The sequence below is a fragment of the Bombina bombina genome, chromosome 7 (genome assembly GCF_027579735.1).
Source record: "Bombina bombina isolate aBomBom1 chromosome 7, aBomBom1.pri, whole genome shotgun sequence".
Lineage (NCBI taxonomy): Eukaryota > Metazoa > Chordata > Amphibia > Anura > Bombinatoridae > Bombina > Bombina bombina.
Genome location: NC_069505.1, coordinates 441460048 through 441482217, shown reverse-complemented (window position 1 = coordinate 441482217; position 22170 = coordinate 441460048). Strand labels below are relative to the sequence as shown.

Below are 22170 nucleotides of genomic sequence, written 5' to 3'. Positions count from 1 at the left end.
TCAATAGATAATGAAGCCATGTGATCAGGGCAATGTCTGCAGAGGCTTAGATACAAGGTAATCAGAGGTAAAAAGTATATTAATATAACAGTGCTGGTTATGCAGAACTGGGGAATGGGTAATTAAGGGATTATCTATCCTTTTTAAACAAATATTTTGGAGTAGACTGTCCCGCTAACTATCCTGCACCCCACTGGGAGTGTAATTTCTTCTGCTGGCTGTGTTTACTTAGGCTTGTCAATAGTCTAAACTCAACTATAAAAACTTTCAGTGTAGGTGGGGATACCACAGGCTAAATCAGCTAGTGCTGAAATAACGATGAACAAGCTACTTGTACACACTTTAATAAACTCCAGCAGGTAAAATTGATCATTGGGAACAATTTATAGGTTTTTGTAGATGTGTCAGCAGCTGCCAAAGGGCGCAGGATCAGGCTGCGCACACAGCTTGCTTCCGAATTTACCTCTTGGTCTAATTTGTTGTAAGATAGCTCCTGTGTGAGCATACTGAGGAATGCTAGTGTTCACGTATCTTGTGCACAATATATAACCTTGTTAAACACTGCTACCATATGGTGCACAAGTCACAAGCATGCTCCTAATCATACCTCAGTATGCTCTCATAGAAAGGAGCCAACTTACAATGAATGAGACCGAGAAAGAGGTGAATCTTGGAAGTAAAGTTTGACAAAACCCTGCTCATTTTTGTCTTTAAATCAATGCTCTGTATAGCTTAAGTAACATTTAATAAATGTTATATTACATAGTATTACAGCCTGCTACTTCATAAGGCCATGCAGCTTGCACCATTATCTGTGTAGAACACGGGTTGTTGTAGGCACTTGCTGTAGTTTATAACCTTACATATGTGCCTGATGTTTCCTAGACTGGTACAAATACACTTGCTGAGTCACTGGTCAGGGGCTTGTGAAAGATGCCCGGTGCGTTCCAGCCTAGTGTGCGGCTGCTCGTTAGCAGAGAGCCTCTGGCTATGTTATAAGCAGGCGACGTGTCCCAACCTGTGAGATTATTTCTGCTCTGTAAACCAGCTGTTCTGCTTTCAGTATCTGTCTGCGTTCCCTCTCTCAGGTGCCTTATAGTGTTGTGACCAGTCGCTTGCTGTGTGCCAGCGCCCATATCGCCATCCCTGGGACGTATATAGAGAACGCCACACAGCCTTATTACTGCTGCTATGTGCATAACAAAACATTAATTGGTTGCCACAAACTATTTATACTGTGTTCTTAGCCCAGCCCTGAGCAAGGCCACCAGATTATGTACCAGGGTCTGCTTTAGTAACTTCCCCTGTACTGATGTTTGAGTTGTTGCTTTAGCACACTGACCAGTGGGGGCATATTCCCCAGCATCTGACATATCTGCTGGTGCTGGCTTTAGTTTGCTGTTTCACCTTTAGTCCAGTGTCAGACAACTCTGGTTCTTTTTGTGTGACCTGACGTTCTGTATGTGCAGAATCATTTGTCTGCTGCTTATCATTAGAGAGGTAGCCTAGCTGGCCCTGAGGGTTAGTTATGGTGGGAGTGTCGTACAAACATGACTTGTGCCTTTTTGTGTTTGTGAAACCTGAGCTGCAAATAGCAGGCCAGGGGACATGTAGCTAGAATTTCCCAGATGTGCGGTTGTCTGCAGACCTGCTCTTGCTTTAATCTGACACAGGAATGTAAAGCATCCAGCAACCAGGCCTTGATCACAGGGCAGGGGGTGAGTCTGGCTCACTGTACATGTGGTGTAGGATTGAATTCTGGGTACATACTCACCTGTGATATCAGCATGTACTCTATACTTAGTGTAACTGGCTACAGGCCGTGTGTAGGTAGCCTGAGACTGGGCGGTGGGTGCTGCTTGGGGCATACATTGGCGAAATTTTGCGGTGGGGTGTGGGTGCTTGGGGAGGGCAGTGTGGGTGCTTGGGTGCCAGCTGGGATAGCTCCCCAATGAGTAGTTTGCATCAGTTCAGGAACAGAACCCCCTGGGCTGTGAGAATAAAGAGGTGCCTAGCTGTGCTGTCTGATCTTGCAGGGTTACAGCCAGTAACATGTAAGCGTGGGGCCCAGCATTTGCTAATATACACTTTGTTTATAGATCTGGAGTATCTGTTGTCTCTCGGCATTCTTGTGTTTCTGACACACAAAGGTCAGATGCAGTGTTCCTGAGTAATTACAGCAGTTTGGTTCTGAGAGAATGAAAAGTGCACAGCTGTAATACAGATCTTGGCACACGTGATTATTATGGGCCTTTACTTGTTAAACTGATTGCACAACCTCTGTTTATACACGCATTACAGGCGCACGCACAGCAAAAGGAACAGAATATTGGTTTAAAACACAATATATATTATATCCCTTCCTCAACGTGTAAACACTTAATGTTCTCTGGAAATGGTTACCTTTACTGTACCGTTAGCGCTCACCCCTAGTTGATTTATAATCTTTCTGCTTTTCCTGTTTTTGTGGCTCACAACTTAAAGGGGTCTTAATATGATTTACCAAGATTGTTGCAGGAAAGATTGGTAGTGTGTTAAAGGGACAGTTTACCCTAAATTTTTCTACACTTTAGTTGGTTTTCATTGACGCACTTTACCTGCCTGAGTGTATTAATATATTTACAAATAGCTAATTTTACTTTATTTTGATATTTGAAATAGCTGTTATCCCTACCTATTCTAAAAGTTTCTATATTTAAAGGGACATTAAACTCTAAGTAAATGCTAGATAGAATGATGCAAATAAGATTAGTCTGAAAATAACCTGTAGCTGTATTAGTTTCATTAGATGTTTAGTGACAAAATAAATGTAAAGTTTTAGGGTCTATAAAACAATGGGAGCTGCCATGTTGTAACTTAGGTTACCTTCTCTGCTTTGACCAATTAGAGACTATTATAAATAGGTCACTAGAGTGTGCAGCCAATGGCTGTGTGGGATATAAACAGTGTGTTCTGCACTTCCACTAATAGGAACTGAAAATATCACAATTTCAGAATGGAATTACAGAAAAAGGGGATAAAATAAACAATGAGTATATTGTAAAGTGTGTTGTGTTTTTTTTTTTTGGTTTTTTTTTAATACAATATTTCTCTTTATATTACCATTTCAGTGTTTGTCATGATAAAGGGACATTGTACACTAAATTTTCGTTTGCATACATGTTTTGTAGATCCATTATATCGCCCATCTGGTGTGTTTATTAAAAAAAAATAAGCAAAACTATACATTTTTTTTAATAAAGAGCATTGTGTTGATTGTCCCGACTCCTAACCAAGCCCCACAGTGCTAGATGTATACGTGCGTTTACAGACTCCTGTAGGCTCCTGTTTTATCTCTTCATTTGCAGGGGAGGTGGGAGTGTTTGCTTTTTGTTTACTCAAATTTTTTTTTTTTTTTAAAGGTTTTATTCTGGATGTTTAGATCAGTATCTGTGCATATTCTTTATCATAGTTATATGAAAATTAGTGTATACTGTCCCTTTATGTATAGGTTACAGAAAACCTGTGTAAACATGACCAGCAGATGAAATTACACACCCAGTAGGAGGTAGAAGAGAGAACAATTGAAAATTAACATTTTATGGTTTCTAAGTATTGGGCTTTGGTTTACAGAGAAAACAAAGCATATGTACAGAAAGTGATAAAGTAAAAAAAATCTTTTCCCTCAAGCTCAACCCATTTTGATGAATTGTGGTTTTAAAGAACAAATACAAAATCAACCTAAAGGATCAATTTTACAGTACTGTCCCTTTAAACTACTATAGATCACTGGTTTTCAAACCTGTCTTCAGACCTCCCTAACTAGCCACATTTTAAGGATATCTGAACTGGAGCACAGCTAAAATAATCAGCTGATTAGTAAACATGGGTTTTACCTGCTCTCATCCAAGGTAATCCTGAAAACCTGTCCTGTTGGGGAGGCTTGAGAACAGGTGTGTGTATAAAATATGTGTCTGTCGATGTGCTTATTGCAGACAAACGTGTGCTAAATTTTCTATACTTAATGTCTTTGTTTCACTTTTTAAACTTCAGTAAAAAGAATATTTATAAAATGCTACATAAGGAGTGAATGTGGCTTCTGGGCATGATTTGATTGTACGCTTGTGCCAAGAGTGTGTAATGACTTCACTGCGTTGTCACTTTAAGAGATTTGTTCTGTGTTCCTCCTGGGAACGAGGTGACCTTGATATCTGCTCAGCACTGACAATATGTACAAACCTGATGTGTCACTAGTGCGGAGCTTTTATCTGGCACTGATGCTGTCTAGAGGGGTATCTGCTTGTTTGTGTACTGAATTACTGTTCCCCTGTGCAGAAGGTACTGATGCTGTCTAGAGGGGTATCTGCTTGTTTACTGGACAGATAGCTCAGCATGCTAAGGCTCTGTAGCAACGAAAGGGTTGCAGGTTTGATCCCCGGCAAGGTCCACTCAGTCTTTCATCCTTCTGAGGTTGATAAAATGAGCAGTGCCTTGAGACCCTTACGGGTGATTAGCTGCGCTTTACAAGTACCCCATACATACTGAGTTACTGTGCCCATGTGCAGAAGGCACTGATGCTGTCTAGAGGGGTATCTGCTTGTGTACTGAGTTACTGTGCCCATGTGCAGAAGGCTCTGCTTGCTGTCTAGAGGGGTATCTGCTTGTGTACTGAGTTACTGTGCCCATGTGCAGAAGGCTCTGCTTGCTGTCTAGAGGGGTATCTGCTTGTGTACTGAGTTACTGTGCCCATGTGCAGAAGGCTCTGCTTGCTGTCTAGAGGGGTATCTGCTTGTGTACTGAGTTACTGTGCCCATGTGCAGAAGGCACTGATGCTGTCTAGAGGGGTATCTGTGTACTGAATTACTGTGCCCTTGTGAAGCAGGCACTGATGCTGTCTAGAGGGGTATCTGCTTGTGTACTGAATTACTGTGCCCATGTGCAGAAGGCACTGATGCTGTCTAGAGGGGTATCTGTGTACTGAATTACTGTGCCCATGTGCAGCAGGCACTGATGCTGTCTAGAGGGGTATCTGTGTACTGAATTACTGTGCCCATGTGCAGCAGGCACTGATGCTGTCTAGAGGGGTATCTCTGTACTGAATTACTGTGCCCATGTGTAGCAGGCACTGATGCTGTCTAGAGGGGTATCTGTGTACTGAATTACTGTGCCCTTGTGCAGCAGGCACTGATGCTGTCTAGAGGGGTATCTGCTTGTGTACTGAATTACTGTGCCCATGTGCAGAAGGCACTGATGCTGTCTAGAGGGGTATCTGTGTACTGAATTACTGTGCCCATGTGCAGAAGGCACTGATGCTGTCTAGAGGGGTATCTGTGTACTGAATTACTGTGCCCTTGTGCAGCAGGCACTGATGCTGTCTAGAGGGGTATCTGTGTACTGAATTACTGTGCCCATGTGCAGCAGGCACTGATGCAGTCTAGAGGGGTATCTGTGTACTGAATTACTGTGCCCTTGTGCAGCAGGCACTGATGCTGTCTAGAGGGGTATCTGCTTGTGTACTGAATTACTGTGCCCATGTGCAGAAGGCACTGATGCTGTCTAGAGGGGTATCTGTGTACTGAATTACTGTGCCCATGTGCAGAAGGCACTGATGCTGGGTAGAGGGGTATCTGCTTGTGTACTGAATTACTGTGCAGAAGGCACTGATGCTGGGTAGAGGGGTATCTGCTTGTGTACTGAATTACTGTGCCCTTGTGCAGAAGGCACTGATGCTGGGTAGAGGGGTATCAGCTTGTGTACTGAATTACTGTGCCCTTGTGAAGCAGGCACTGATGCTGGGTAGAGGGGTATCAGCTTGTGTACTGAATTACTGTGCCCTTGTGAAGCAGGCACTGATGCTGGGTAGAGGGCTATCTGCTTGTGTACTGAATTACTGTGCCCATGTGCAGAAGGCACTGATGCTGGGTAGAGGGGTATCTGCTTGTGTACTAAATTACTGTGCCCTTGTGCAGCAGGCACTGATGCTGGGTAGAGGGCTATCTGCTTGTGTACTGAGTTACTGTGCCCTTGTGCAGAAGGCACTGATGCTGGGTAGAGGGGTATCTGCTTGTGTACAGAGTTACTGTGCCCTTGTGCAGAAGGCACTGATGCTGGGTAGTGCCCGGCTCTGCAGCACAAATAGCTGAGCTGGCAAGAAGGCCTGGTATGTCAGCCTTCTGTAATGTACAGGATTCTCTGCATTCTCTGAGAGTTCAGTAACTGTTCTCTCTTCTGTTGGTTCAGCATCTGATGTCGTCAGGCATGACCCGGTTTGAGTATCACCATAAAAGGCAAATTTAGCAGGGCTGTGTTTTCATGCAGCTGCAGGAAATGCTGTAACAATGTTCAGATGCCGCGGTCTGTGTTTGCCAAGCCATGAAACTTGCTAAATGTTCTACATGACTCCCGTCAACTGCCCCCCCCCCCAGTGTTTGGCTTGTTCCGGGGGGGGGAGGTTGCTAATACTCCGTGTGATACTGGGGTAATGTTACTCATGTACACACAAGTCACACGTATTTGCAAATAGCTGCACTTCTGGAAACATTTGCTGTATTTCCCAGAGCACAGGCTGCCTGCAAGTATTTCTAGTCAACTCTAACTTGACTAACTCACTGGTCGCTTCACTTATGTTCTGCTCTTCTGTTACTCTATAAACTGTGTTTAGGAGTTTCAGGGACATTATGCTGTGATCATTATAATCTAATATATTGTGTGTATTTCCCCCTGTGCTGCACCTCTTGTTTAGGCAAATGAGCTTCTGTTTACTCTTTGTAAAGCTGTTTAATAACAGTGCTGTCTGTAAATGTGCATTGTGCCTGGTGACAGATTCTCAGCGTTCTGCACTGTAGCTGTGAATGTGCATTTGTACCTGGCTTATCTCTGGGTAGATGTGAGGCCTTCACTCAGGTGGCATTATGTGTATGCACATCCGCAGAACAGTTTGCCAGCCAGATGCCATTATGTGTATGTCCGCAGATCAGTTTACCAGCCAGGTGGCATTGTGTGCCCACAGTAGGGCTGCAACTATTTTCACAATCGATTGATCGGACAATTTATTTTTTATGGCTAATCAGATTAAAAAAATAAATCCTATAATTAAAATAAAATCCACTTACTAAGTGTTACAAATATGAACTTCAGACTATAAAACTTGAAATTAACACAACTGTTTGTCCAATCTTAACTGGCAGCAGAACACATTTTTATAACCAAGCAAAAAAAACCTGTTTCTACAGAGGTAGACTAATAACATTGTTATTCACGCTCTAAGAAACTTTGCATTCAAATGCAAATATGACAACATGACCACATGCTCCTGGCTGAGGCTGGTGCTCTTTTTGCAGCTATTTTGCCTGCAGTAGAGAAGAGGTGCTCAGATGGTGTTGAGGTCCCTGAGATGCATAAGTAGGGTTTTGCCAATATCACTGCAAGGGGCCTCTTTACAATGTAAGCACGTACTACATTCTAACATAAAAAATATATCTATATGCAATGGTAAATAACCAGCTATAAGGTTAGGAAAAAAATATCTAGTCCGCACTTAAAATTACAGATATATTCTTTATAGAGTGAATTTATTTATAAAAAAAAAAAAAAAGTAAAAAGCTCTAAGTACTATATATCAATAACAGGACAAAGCCTTACACATTTATATATACAGTACATATAATCGGCAATAGCAAGCAATCCATGGATAATAGTGCAAACAGATAATAGTGCACATCAATCTAGGGCTAGGTGTAAATAACAAGCTCGGCACTATATCATACAAAGCGTAGTCCCAATTCACCTGATGTAATAAACAATACAAATGATGACTCTTGTTATTTCTGGGTTGCACATAAGCCAGTAGCAGTTGTAAACTTATACTGTCGTGAAAAGTAAACGTCTGTAGACGTCCTTTAGTCTAAGGGCATAACCATAAAACACGAAGCAGCTGGTGCTGCGTGCAGACCAACCAATTGCAAACCAACTAATGGATTATGAGATTCGTTAAACTATTTTCATTATCCATTATTTTGATTAGTTGTTGCAGCTCTTGTCTGCAGAACAGTTTGCCAACCAGGTGGTCAGGAAAATCAGCACTGTGGGGTCCATTACATAGGTCCTGGGGAGAAAACTATTTGATCTGTATCTATGGATGTTTTGATCAATAAGCTACAGTGCACCCCACCAGTCACCCCCACTCAACAGAACATTTTATCCCCCCCTCTACACATTTTATCCTGTCTGGGGATGGCAGTTGTGTACCAGTCTCAGGACCCAGATGGAAATGTATTTTATTTACCCAGGGAAATAAAATTATATTTTAGGAATTGTGGATCCGGATCTGCAGCACCCAGAGAGCATAGTGCTATAACCTGACATAAGTTGACTGCTGATGCTCTGTATCCCAGTTAGTAGCACGATTAGGTAGCCATAGGTGCCTGTGGTGCTTCCTGTGTATCCCATTTAGATGAACGCTGAGGTAGCCATAGGTGCCTGTGGTGCTTCCTGTGTATACCAGTTAGTAGCACGCTGAGGTAGCTATAGGTGCCTGTGGTGCTTCCTGTGTATCCCATTTAGATGCACGCTGAGGTAGCCATAGGTGCCTGTTGTGCTTCCTGTGTATACCAGTTAGTAGCACGCTGAGGTAGCTATAGGTGCCGGTGGTGCTTGCTGTGTATACCAGTTAGTAGCACGCTGAGGTAGCTATAGGTGCCTGTTGTGCTTCCTGTGTATACCAGTTAGATGCACGCTGAGGTAGCTGTAGGTGCCTGTGGTGCTTCCTGTGTATCCCATTTAGATGCACGCTGAGGTAGCTGTAGGTGCCTGTGGTGCTTCCTGTGTATACCAGTTAGTAGCACACTGAGGGTAGCTATAGGTGCCTGTTGTGCTTCCTGTGTATACCAGTTAGTAGCACGCTGAGGTAGCTATAGGTGCCTGTTGTGCTTCCTGTGTATACCAGTTAGTAGCACGCTGAGGGTAGCTATAGGTGCCGGTGGGGCTTGCTGTGTATACCAGTTAGTAGCATGCTGAGGTAGCTATAGGTGCCTGTTGTGCTTCCTGTGTATACCAGTTGGTAGCACGCTGAGGTAGCTATAGGTGCCTGTTGTGCTTCCTGTGTATACCAGTTAGTAGCACACTGAGGGTAGCTATAGGTGCCTGTTGTGCTTCCTGTGTATACCAGTTAGTAGCACGCTGAGGGTAGCTATAGGTGCCGGTGGGGCTTGCTGTGTATACCAGTTAGTAGCACGCTGAGGTAGCTATAGGTGCCGGTGGTGCTTGCTGTGTATACCAGTTAGTAGCACGCTGAGGTAGCTATAGGTGCCTGTTGTGCTTCCTGTGTATACCAGTTAGTAGCACACTGAGGTAGCTATAGGTGCCGGTGGGGCTTGCTGTGTATACCAGTTAGTAGCACACTGAGGTAGCCATAGGTGCCGGTGGTGCTTCCTGTGTATACCAGTTAGTAGCACGCTGAGGGTAGCTATAGGTGCCGGTGGGGCTTGCTGTGTATACCAGTTAGTAGCACGCTGAGGGTAGCTATAGGTGCCGGTGGGGCTTGCTGTGTATACCAGTTAGTAGCACGCTGAGGGTAGCTATAGGTGCCTGTTGTGCTTCCTGTGTATACCAGTTAGTAGCACGCTGAGGGTAGCTATAGGTGCCGGTGGGGCTTGCTGTGTATACCAGTTAGTAGCACGCTGAGGGTAGCTATAGGTGCCGGTGGGGCTTGCTGTGTATACCAGTTAGTAGCACTCTGAGGGTAGCTATAGGTGCCTGTGGTGCTTCCTGTGTATACCAGTTAGTAGCACGCTGGGGTTAACCATAGGGGTGTGGTGTTTTTAATACAAATATTTTGTCTATCTTTTTTAAAGGGACATGAAAATCAAAATTTTCTTTCATGATTCAGAAAGGGCATGCAGTTTAAAACAACTTTCCAATTTACTTTTTATTTAATTTCGTACTCTTGGTATTTGTTGAAAAGCATACCTAGGTAGTCTCTAGAGCTGCTGATTGGTGGCTGCACATATATGCCTCATGGTATTGGCTCACCTGTGTGCATTGCTGTTTCTTCAACAAAAGATTCCAATAGAATGAAGAAAACTAGATAATAGAAGTAAATTGGAAAGTTGTTTAAAATGACATGTCCCTTTAAGAAAAAACTGGTACATCTACCCGAGTTTTCCTTGCGCTTTTATTGTGAAATGTTAGCTGTGTCTTTAGGAACAGAACAATGAACGCCATGTGTTGCGTTTCCTCAGGCAGAAAGGTGTGTAGCGTTGCCATCAGCACTCACTGCTGCTGTGGCACAGGGCCAGTGTGTGAGCGGAGCTTGCCCCGGGCGAATGGGAGCTATGGGTAGGCTCAGATGTGCTGCTAGTGATTAAAACTGTGCTAAACCCACGAAGCATACAAGGTTCCCAGGGTGCCCTCCAGAGTGACGTAGTTAATCTCCCGCGTGTGAACCCTGAGCTTGTTCTAAGGGTTGCTGTTGTGCAAGTTAACCTTCCTGGTATTTGTGTGCTTGAAGCAGGGCCCTCTTCCTCCTGTGCTAGGTTTGTTTTTATAGCTTATCACGAATGTTTGTCATTGTGTTTCCCCTATCTCTGTACCCAGTGCTATACAAATAAATTGTATGTGAATGAGGCATGTCTGGGACATACTTTGTATTTTTATAAAGTTTCTCTTGTCTTCCAGGCCGGCTACCCTGCAACACAATGGCACAAAAAGACGTAGACAAGTACCTCTATGTGGATCGTAACCTCAACAACCCCTTGGCTCAAGCAGACTGGGCAGCCAAGAAGCAGGTTTGGGTGCCCTCGGACAAGCATGGATTTGAGGCCGCAAGCATTAAGGAGGAGGTTGGCGATGAAGCTGTTGTTGAGCTGGCGGAGAATGGCAAAAAAGTTAAAGTGAATAAAGATGATATTCAAAAGATGAACCCTCCCAAGTTCTCTAAAGTGGAGGATATGGCAGAGCTGACCTGCCTGAATGAGGCGTCAGTCCTGCACAACCTGAAGGAGAGATACTACTCTGGCCTTATCTATGTAAGTGACTCCTGCAGACTGGGCTGTGATGCTCTACAGATAATAAAAAATTATGGAAAAGATAAAGTATAATCTCTTACTGGGCGCAAGAGTTGGAACAACATGTGCCTTATTGAGGCCAGGATGTTGAGGGTTAAGCAGAATGCGTTACTTGTCATGTCAGTAATAACGGAAATTTACTCAAACTCCCCTGATGTGCTGCAGTGGACGCTGACCATATACCCTGTACAGCTGCCGCACCCCATAGCATCCTTCGTTCTGGCTCATCCTCCCCCAGAATTCACATAACTTCTTGACACACTTCTGGCAGCTGCGTTTGTAACACATTTTTATTTATTTTAAATTCCTTTCTGATTTGTAAATTTCCCCCAAGGGAGTTTAACTATTTAAGTCCCTCACATTGTCCCTGTGTCTGTCCTTCACTGCCTGTGTACATCCTGTTTGTTTTTATAGAGTTAAGTGCCAGCAAGTTAGCTGACCGGTACCTTTAGCCAGACTGACCTTCCAGGCTACACACACTTCTGCTCCTCCTGCAGCTTCTTTGTGTGTAAACAAGTGAGCCCCTGACAGATGCAGCATTGTGGGCTCATCTGAGTTTGAGCTTTGGCAAATTGAGTGACACTGGGGCTAATAAGACAGTGGCATTGCGCTTATAGTAAAATACAAACTAAGGCACAGAATCTTGTTCCCTGCAGCATCACAGGGTTTGCCGTTCTCATGTTACCATGAGTTGTGCCGTATACACAGTGCCCACGTTGGTGTTGCATAAACAGGTTTGCAGTGCAGACTTGATCACTGGGCGTATAATATTTGCCTTATTCTTATTTGAGGCCTATAAGAAGATAATTGTGTACTTAAAGGGACAGTCAACACCAGAATTTTTGTTTAAAAATTATAGACAATCCCTTTATTACCCATGCCCCAGTTTTGCATAACCAACACTTATATTAATATACTTTTTTTTTTATGACACGATGAGTCCACGGATCTTCTTAATTACTAATGGGTGACCCCAACACTACCGGCGAAGTCTAGTCGTGAGAGTCCAGTACAATGCAGATTAAGGTGTATAAAACACACACCAAAGTAGCGCAAAACCGGAAGTAAAACGGGTATATACTTTAAATGATAAATGTAGTATAGATAATAAAAACACCTCGTAAAACAATATACAAAATGTGTTACACAAAGTTCAGTAATAGATGTACAGAGATCCCCTTGTTCTGGGTTCAAATCCGATGCAAAGTCTAATGCAAAACACTCCAGTAGCTCCTCTTATACAGGTGATTCCACAGACCTTGATTGTGAGCAAATTTTCTAAAAGAATGAAGAGAGGAGCGCGGACTCAAATGCAGAGTATAAACAATTTAATATGTATCACACACACGACAAATGGCAACTCACAGGAGACAAATATAAAAACAGCATATATGTAACTTGTACATACTTTTATGAATTTTATCGATAAGGTACTGCCAGCCTGGATTTGGTAACCTTGGAGGAATACGGGAGTTTCAACATCCTACTGGATACAGACATGGAAACACCGGTTTGAGACGATAAGTTTATGGTGTACAAGTTACATATATGCTGTTTTGATATTTGTCTCCTGTGAGTTGCCATTTGTCGTGTGTGATACATATTAAATTGTTTATACTCTGCATTTGAGTCAGCGCTCCTCTCTTCTTCTATCTTTTAGAAAATTTGCTCACAAGTGAGTCCAGTAGGTTACACTAATATTGGGGCATGCTCTTCAGGGACATTTGTCTCGGCTGAGTCCGCTTTTGGGAGACAGGTTTTTCAAGCAGTGGTGCCTTCCGTTTAGGTTCCCTGTTTTTTCCCTCCCATATCATCTGTGTACTCTAGCTTTGGTATTGTATCCCATTAGTAGTTAAGATGATCCGTGGACTCATAGTGTCATAAAGAGAATTTATGCTTGCGTGATAAATTTATTTCTTTTTTGACACGATGAGTCCACGGCCCGCCCTGTTCTTGTAAGACAGGTTGTGGATTATGTAAACGTCAGACACCTCTGCACGAAAAACCTTTCTCCCAAAAGTCCCTGAAGAGCATGTCCCAATATTAGTGTAACCTACTGGACTCTCATGACTAGACTTTGCCGGTAGTGTCGGGGTCACCCATTAGTAATTAAGATGATCCGTGGACTCATCGTGTCAAAGAAATACATTAATCAGGTAAGCATACATTTTCTTTTTTACCTCTGATTACCTTGTATCTAAGCTCCTGCAGACTGCCCCTTATCTCAGTTATATTAATATACTTTTTACCTCTGTGATTACCCTGTATCTAAGCCTCTGCAGACTGCTCCTTATCTGTTATATTAATACACTTTTTACCTCTGATTACCCTGTATCTAAGCCTCTGCAGACTGCCCCTTATCTCAGTTATATTAATATACTTTTTACCTCTGATTACCCTGTATTTAAGCCTCTGCAGACTGCCTTTCAGTTCTTTTGACAGACTTGTATTTTAGCCAATCAGTGCTGACTCCTAGGTAACTTCATGTGTGTGAGTTCAATGTTATCTATATGGCACACATGAACTAACGCCCTTTAGTGGGGAAAAACTGTAAAAATGCATTCACATAAGAGGCAGCCTTCAAGGGCTTAGAAATTAGCATATGAGCCTACAAAGCAAAATTGGCGATTACAAGTAAATTGGAAAGTTGTTTAAAATGACATGCCCTATTTGAATCATGAGTTTATTTTGGTCTTGACTGTCCCTTTAAGTTCCAGAAACTAAAACGTTAGTTATTCACTCAGCTTCAGAACTAGTTAGTGTATCTGCCCCTAGAACTCCCAGGCAGTAAGGGTAGTAAGCACAGTTCTATGGTAGGGGGGGAGATGCCATAACCAGGAAGTACCCACTATTCTCTAACGCAACTTGCCTCTCCCTGCGCTCCTGTCAGGTTTACAGAACTCCCACATGTTAGGCTCCTGGGGTGACCCTAAATACCTATCGGGTAACAGACCTAGTGGCCTCTGCTCCTTGGTCAGAAAGGAGTGAGATGGTTTAGTTATTGATATGGCTTCAGGTGTGCTGCGCAGGGCAGCTGTTTTACTGCCTAGCCTACCTGCAAGGTACTCGGGGCTTTAGTGTAACCCCCAAGTCTGTTGCCAGTCTCTTGACAAGGGTCACCTAAATAGTGAAGTGGCTCTTCTAGGCTGTATTGGAGTTGGCACTTGGTGTCATTCACACTAAGTAGCATCTTATTAGTCATAAATTGCTCACACTAGTTAGAGAGCTGGTGTGTGACGGTCTGTGGGGCGCAGACCCAGTACGTGTGTGTGGGTGCAACTAGCACACAATTGCTCACCCTTGACTTATCTCTGCAGACTTACTCTGGCCTCTTCTGTGTGGTTATCAACCCCTACAAGAACTTGCCAATTTACTCTGAGGAGATTGTGGACATGTACAAAGGCAAGAAGAGACATGAGATGCCGCCTCACATCTACGCCATCACCGACAACGCCTACCGCAGCATGATGCAGGGTAAGTGCTGTATAAACTGTCCCTCGTACCAACCTATTGCTTTGTGTTTAATCACTTTATTAGGGGGGTGCGTCTGGTCGCATGTGCGTGTTTGGTCGTGTGTGCATACAGCAATGAAATCTGATGAACGTAGTTTTGCAGGAAGAAATGAGTAAAAACTGTAAATAGTGACATAGATGATGTAGGCAGCTGATACTGAGCTGTGGCCTTAGTCCCTAATGACATAAGTATATTGTATAGAGGTTATTTACCATGTGTCATCACTGCAATATTCTACCTGGCACATCAGTGAGCGTCAAGGTACATTCTCCTAAATTTAAAGGGATAGAAAGGTCAAGATTGAAATGTGAGTGCATTTCAATTTTAAAGTATTTTTGTATTGTATTTTCTTCCATTAGTGACAAATGCCTCTAGTAAGTTATTAGTTTCAGCAGCATATGTGCATATGCCACTTTGTGACTAAAGCAACAGTATTCAAACACCATGTCTGCTCAAGGCACTCACGGTGGTGTGAAGACAGAATTTGTCACACTTGACTCACTGAGAAGGTGCAGTGTTTGCATGCTGTACACAAGGCACTCAGCATATGTGCGTATGCTGCTGCAAAACCATTTTAACTTTCACTAGAAGCATTTTCCCTAATAGAAACATTTTTGCTATATACTTCCATTTAACATTTAAATACACCCATGTATATTTCAATTGCAGGGATGTATGGGAAAAGCTGAGGGCCACGTTTGGTCACAACCCTGGCTTATAGGCTGTCTCCTGCCTGTGGGTTTGTCTAACAAACTTGTAGGTGGTGTCATCAGCCTGTGAAAACTAAAGCGGAAGTAACGGTGCACAAACGTGCATTTCCTAGTAGTTTTGCCCCCATAGTTTAACTAAAGCAGGTTTAGAATTTGTTTTAAATGAAGGGTCTATTGTTACATTGTGTAAGTTAGATAAAAACATCTTAGTATAAGCGGAAATAACACCCAGCTCCTTTTACTGTTACTGTGTGACGAGAGCTGACTTACTAGTGGGTACATGAGTTACGTTACTGGTGCAGTCACATGACAGTATTTGTCACCATATCACAGCAGCGACCAGTGTGCACAGCCCAGGAATGAGGCGCTCTAATAGTTTGTTCCACGGCTGCGCTTCGTCTGACTCCTGATATACTAAGTGTTTCGTGTAATCGGCTACACCGTCCTTACTGCCTCAAACGTTAGGCTATGTGTCACATACAGACATTTGCCTCACTTGGCATAACCCGTGTACGCAGATCCAGACACATCCCAGCAATCACTTTGTCTGCAGTTTTACCTCCTGAGTTATTTGTGGGCAAACTAATAGGATTAGTCAGGGGCCACTTGTGTGCTAAATAGAGCAGCTCAGAATAAAATGTAATAGTGTGTAAGGATTTACAGCTGTTTGCTGCCAGGCCCTTGTTTAGGCTTTAGCGCATACCCTTGGTCTGACTTGGTGCTGCTGTATCAGGTGCTGTCTGTGCTGCATAAGATTGTAAGTGAAGACGACAAACACACGGAATGTAGTTAGCTCTCCTGGCTCTGAATGTTTCTTGCTCTTTATAGTGAGCTGGCGTCCCTCCTTCCTGTTACTTCACACAACATCCTCCCTGTGTTTATTTCCCAGCTCATTGTGTGTTCCCATCTGACGGGGTAACGGCAGCAATAAGGGAGCACTTACCTGCCAGAGGCGTATGCAAGTCATTTACTCCCTTATCTGCAGCTACTCACCTTATCCTTATCTCTCTAGTGCCCTGAAGCAGAATCCACCCAAACTCCTGTACCTGCTAGAAGCCCAGATAGGCTGCAGGACGGGAGCCAGAATGAGTCAGGCTGACATCACCTTCCTATTGCTGCAATTTGTTCTTTTATGGAGCTCACAGAGCAGGGAGGGAAAGGTGCCCTGCAGCTGGTGCTTACCTTCTGGTTGTTTGTTGCTTGTACATGCCTTGCAGCTGGTGCTTACCTTCCTGGTTGTTTGCTGCTTGTACGTGCCCTGCAGCTGGTGCTTACCCTCTGGTTGTTTGCCGCTTGTACGTGCCCTGCAGCTGGTGCTTACCTTCTGGTTGTTTGCTGTTTGTACTTTCCCTGCAGCTGGTGCGTTTGCGGTTTGTACGTTCCCTGCAGCTGGTGCGTACCTTCTGGTTTGTACGTTTCCTGTAGCACGGTGCGTACCTTCTGGTTTGTACGTTTCCTGCAGCACGGTGCACATGGTTATTAAAGGGATATTAGTTCACATATAAATGAGTGAAGCAGAAGATCTGTACAGCAATAAACTGTTTAAAATCACTGCTTGCGTTTTGGCAAATGTCTACCAGGTCACTTTTTAATAGCATGTGGTGCAGATAAGTAACAAACCCCCTGCACCTTTAATGTTAAAGACCGGTGTCCTAAAGTAATGCGTCTACTATAGGAATTTGTATACCACGTCACTTCCGGTGACGTATAATCAGCTGGTGGAGGCTTGTAGCGCTCACTGCGCTTGCGCTAGAGGCCCAAACTCCTTACAACAGCTGATGAGTAATTATGTGGTACGCGCACGTTACTGGTTACAAAATCACAATGAACAAGCGGTCTGTCATTGGATTTTGTAACCAGAAAGGGTACTAAATACGGTCAACGAACTTTATCTTTTGTCAAACAAGTGAATTAAAAAATTGAATAAGTTGGTTTCTTCAATTTTTTTGTCAGACTGCTTTAAATTGACTTTAAAATAAAAATATAGGTTTTATTTAAATGAGTCATATAATGTAGTTACACAGAGGTGCAATCCTTTTATAAAACAATTAAAGGGACACTGTACCCAAATTTTTTCTTTCGTGATTCAGATAGAGCATGACATTTTAAGCAACTCTCTAATTTACTCCTATTATCAAATTTTCTTCATTCTCTTGGAATCTTTATTTGAAATGCAAGAATGTAAGTTTAGATGCCGGCCCATTTTTGGTGAACAACCTAGGTTGTCGTTGCTGATTGATGGATAAATTCATCCACCAATCAAAACCTGCTGTCCAGAGTCTGAACCAAGAAAATAGCTTAGATACCTCCTTTTTTTAATATAAAGATAGCAAGAGAATGAAGAAAAATTGATTATATGAGTAAATTAGTGTTGCTTAAAATGTCATGTTCTATCTGAATCACGAAAGAAAAAATTTGGGTACAGTGTCCCTTTAAATATACAAACTGTAAAAAAGGGCATAAGTTGGCACCAATACAAATATTACTATTTTGAATAAGTAACTAATATTTTCAAAGGGTTAATGACAATTAGGCCACTGATTTCACTATGAATATATACAGGGTAGATACCTCCCTATACCATGCAATTGATTTTAGCTCAATGGTCATTAACCCTTTGAAAATATCTTACTTATTCAAAAATGAGATTTAGCGCACCTATGCCTGGGTTGGCATCAATTTCTGTGCCCAAAACACCATTGGGCCAGGCTAAAAACAATTGCATGGCATGGAGGGGGATCTACCCTGTATATATTCATAGTGAAATCAGTGGCCCAATGGTTATTAACCCTTTGAAAATATTAGTTACTTATTCATAATAGTAATATTTGTATTGGTGCCAACGTATGCCCTTTTTTACAGTTTGTATATTTAATTGTTTTATAATGGGATTGCACCTCTGTGTAACTACATTATATGAATCATATTATTTAAATAAAACCTATATTTTTATTTTAAAGTCAATTTAAAGCAGTCTGACAAAAAAATTGACTAAGAAACCAACTTATTAAATTTTTTTTTATTCACTTGTTTGACAAAAGAAAGTATGTGAGTTTGTTGACCGTATTTAGTACCCTTTCTGGTTACAAAATCCAATGACAGACCGCTTGTTCATTGTGCTTTTGTAACCAGTAACGTGCGCGTGCCACATAATTCCTCATCAGCTGTTGTAAGGAGTTTGGGCCTCTAGCGCAAGCGCAGTGAGCGCCACCAGCTGACAAACGAAGTGACGAGGTATACACATTCCTACGGGTATACGGATTACTTTAGAACACCGGCCGTATATAAATGTCAGTGTTTTCTGCAGACCCTTGTGACTAGTATTAAAGTGCCATAAAACAGGTTGAGATCTCTGCATATCCTAAAAGGGCTAATTAAGTAAATAGTTTGCATAAAAAAAATGTTTAAAAATTGCTGGCAAGTATTTTAAAATGGGGGGGGGGGGGGAAGCAAAAGCCATGCGGTCTGGAGTAGTCTGATTCCCCCCCCCCCATAAGTGTTTAGCATCAGAAACACAGGCATTGTGACAGCAGCTTATTTGCTTCTAGCATTGCTCCAGAAGATAATGACTGTTAGTCTCGCATTAGATACAGCCAGAGGGGGGGAGTGAGCTGTACAAATCGGAGACTAAAAAGAAAGGGTTAACATGTTATGTTGTGTCTATCCCAACGTGTTATGTCCCTTTAATTAAAGGGATATGAAACACAAATGTTCTTTTGAGATTCAGACCGAGCATAATTTAATTTTCCAATTCACTTCTCAAAGAATACAGTGGGAACAAAGCAAATTTCATAATAGGAGATTCCTAGATAGGTGTCTGGAACTTTACATGCAAGAAACAGTGCTGCCATATAGTGCTCCGGAAATGTTCTCTCTCCTGAGCTTACATCCCTGATTTACACCAAGAGAACAAAGACAATGAGAAAGTTCTTTAAATGTCTGACGGAATCATTAGATACATTTTGTGTTTCCTGTCCCTTAAAGGAACAGTATACACCTGAATTGTTGTTGTAAAAGATAGATAATCCCTTTATTACCCATTCCCCAGTTTTGCATAACCAACAGTTATATTAATATACTTTTTACCTCTGTGATTACCCTGTATCTAAGCCTCTGCAGACTGCCCCTTATCTCTGTTATATTAATATACTTTTTACCTCTGTGATTACCTTGTATCTAAGCCTCTGCAGACTGCTGCTTATCTCAGTTATATTAATATACTTTTTACCTCTGTGATTACCCTGTATCTAAGCCTCTGCAGACTGCCCCTTATCTCAGTTATATTAATATACTTTTTACCTCTGTGATTACCTTGTATCTAAGCCTCTGCAGACTGCCCCTTATCTGTTATATTAATATACTTTTTACCTCTGTGATCACCTTGTATCTAAGCCTCTGCAGACTGCCCCTTATCTGTTATATTAATATACTTTTTACCTCTGTGATTACCTTGTATCTAAGCCTCTGCAGACTGCCCCTTATCTCAGTTATATTAATACACTTTTTACCTCTGTGATTACCTTGTATCTAAGCCTCTGCAGACTGCCCCTTATCTGTTATATTAATATACTTTTTACCTCTGTGATTACCTTGTATCTAAGCCTCTGCAGACTGCCCCTTATCTCAGTTATATTAATACACTTTTTACCTCTGTGATTACCTTGTATCTAAGCCTCTGCAGACTGCCCCTTATCTCAGTTATATTAATATACTTTTTACCTCTGTGATTACCTTGTATCTAACCCTCTGCAGACTGCCCCTTATCTCAGTTATATTAATATACTTTTTACCTCTGTGATTTTCATTTTAGCCAATTAGTGCAGTTTGTCACAAGCCACGGGCGTGATCACAATGTTATCTATGGTTTACATGAACTAGCTTTCCCCTGTTGTGATAAGCAAATAAAAAAGCATGTGATTAGAGGCGGGCTTCAAGGGCTTAGAAATTAGCATATGAGCCTTCCTATGTTTAGCTTTCAACTAAGAATACCAAGAGAACAAAGCACAATTGGTGATAAAAGTAAATTGCAAAGTTGTTTAAAATGACTGCCCTATTTAAAACATGAGGGTTTTTTGGACTTGACTATCTCTTTAATTTTGACTTTAGTTTTTTTATATGGGGAGTTTAATAGTTATTTTTTTCCATTACAGATCGAGAAGATCAATCCATCCTCTGCACGTAAGTAGCTCTGCTTGCTGTGCATGCGCAGTGAGGAACGCATTGGATGTCGGTGCGTGCGCATCGCCCCCTCACGCTTTAGGCATTAGATGTCGGTGTGTGCACATTGCTTTTGGTTTTCTTCTGGTTTGTGCACAGACCTACTTCACCGTAAAGTGCTGGACACAGAGGGTCATTACAAGCTCTGCACGTTATTACACGTGTCCCAATAAAGCATTATTTAACTCAACTTTATTTTCCAGTGGAGAATCTGGTGCCGGCAAAACTGAAAACACAAAGAAAGTCATCCAGTACTTGGCATATGTTGCATCTTCCCACAAGTCCAAAAAGGATCAGGTCAGTATATTGTGTGCCAGTGTCGGTAAACCACCCGCATGTTCACTGTGCTGTTAACGTATGTACGCAGGTTGTGTGAGGGGGCATGTAATATGTAGTGTTAATATGAAACAGTTTAATATACTGTATAGTATCTATTGTTTAAGGTTAAATTTAACTTAACATTTAAAAGCATATGTAATTCCCTTAATCTAACCGTTTTTAAAGTTTCCTTCAGAGGCTCCTAATTTTAAATGAACCCTATCGTCACACAATTTGTGCATACATAATTAAAGCTTGATCCAGAGCACAAGCGCAGTGCCGTTAACCCATTTACGCTTGCACAACTTCATTAACCTACTTCTGACACTTCCAAAAACAGGGTATAAAAGCATGGCTGACGTTTGCTCTATCAGCGCTATAGATATGCGCAAACATGGAGCGCTCGCGACAGAGGTACTGTCAGGAAATTTAAGCAAGCCCTATAGTTGAATGCTATCCGAACAGAGGGCTTGGGGAAAAAACACATTAAATCACCTACTGTGAAGGAGCAGAATTGAATTTATCTGCAAATATATAGTTCAGTACGATCTACACAAGAGGAAGAGGAAATTGAAAGGTTTACTGTCCCTTTTAAAACACAAGCATTATGTCTCAGGCTAGTGCTTAACTGCAGTGTGAAGCTGCTGTGCACTGTAAAGGGAGATGCTCTGAAACTCGCTGTAAGTTTAGCGCGCCCTAAAAGGGACATTACACACAAGCTGCTCTCACATGCACGTTAGGTTAAGTTTGTACATAGCAGAAGGTCACATTAAAGCTGTTTATACAGAAGATGCATGTTTGGTGCACAACTAACACTAGTATCACAGAATTAGTATCACAGAATTAGTATCACAGAATTAGTATCACAGAATTAGTATCACAGAATTAGTATCACAGAATTAGTATCACAGAATTAGTATCACAGAATTAGTATCACAGAATTAGTATCACAGAATTAGTATCACAGAATTAGTATCACAGAATTAGTATCACAGAATTAGTATCACAGAATTAGTATCACAGAATTAGTATCACAGAATTAGTATCACAGAATTAGTATCACAGAATTAGTATCACAGAATTAGTATCACAGAATTAGTATCACAGAATTAGTATCACAGAATTAGTATCACAGAATTAGTATCACAGAATTAGTATCACAGAATTAGTATCACAGAATTAGTATCACAGAATTAGTATCACAGAATTAGTATCACAGAATTAGTATCACAGAATTAGTATCACAGAATTAGTATCACAGAATTAGTATCACAGAATTAGTATCACAGAATTAGTATCACAGAATTAGTATCACAGAATTAGTATCACAGAATTAGTATCACAGAATTAGTATCACAGAATTAGTATCA

The 22170-nt window shown here is 41.9% G+C and overlaps 1 protein-coding gene across 1 annotated transcript in view; it reads left to right on the top strand.

Annotated features, from left to right (window-relative positions):
- Window positions 1-22170, top strand: part of MYH9 (myosin heavy chain 9) — a 75125-nt gene that overhangs the window by 6167 nt on the left and 46788 nt on the right. The window contains exons 2-5 of the mRNA XM_053721373.1: window positions 10654-11003; window positions 14360-14516; window positions 20416-20443; window positions 20686-20779. Coding sequence (XP_053577348.1) covers window positions 10674-11003; window positions 14360-14516; window positions 20416-20443; window positions 20686-20779 — 609 coding nt within the window. The 5' untranslated portion in view covers window positions 10654-10673. The remainder of the gene's footprint in view (window positions 1-10653; window positions 11004-14359; window positions 14517-20415; window positions 20444-20685; window positions 20780-22170) is intronic.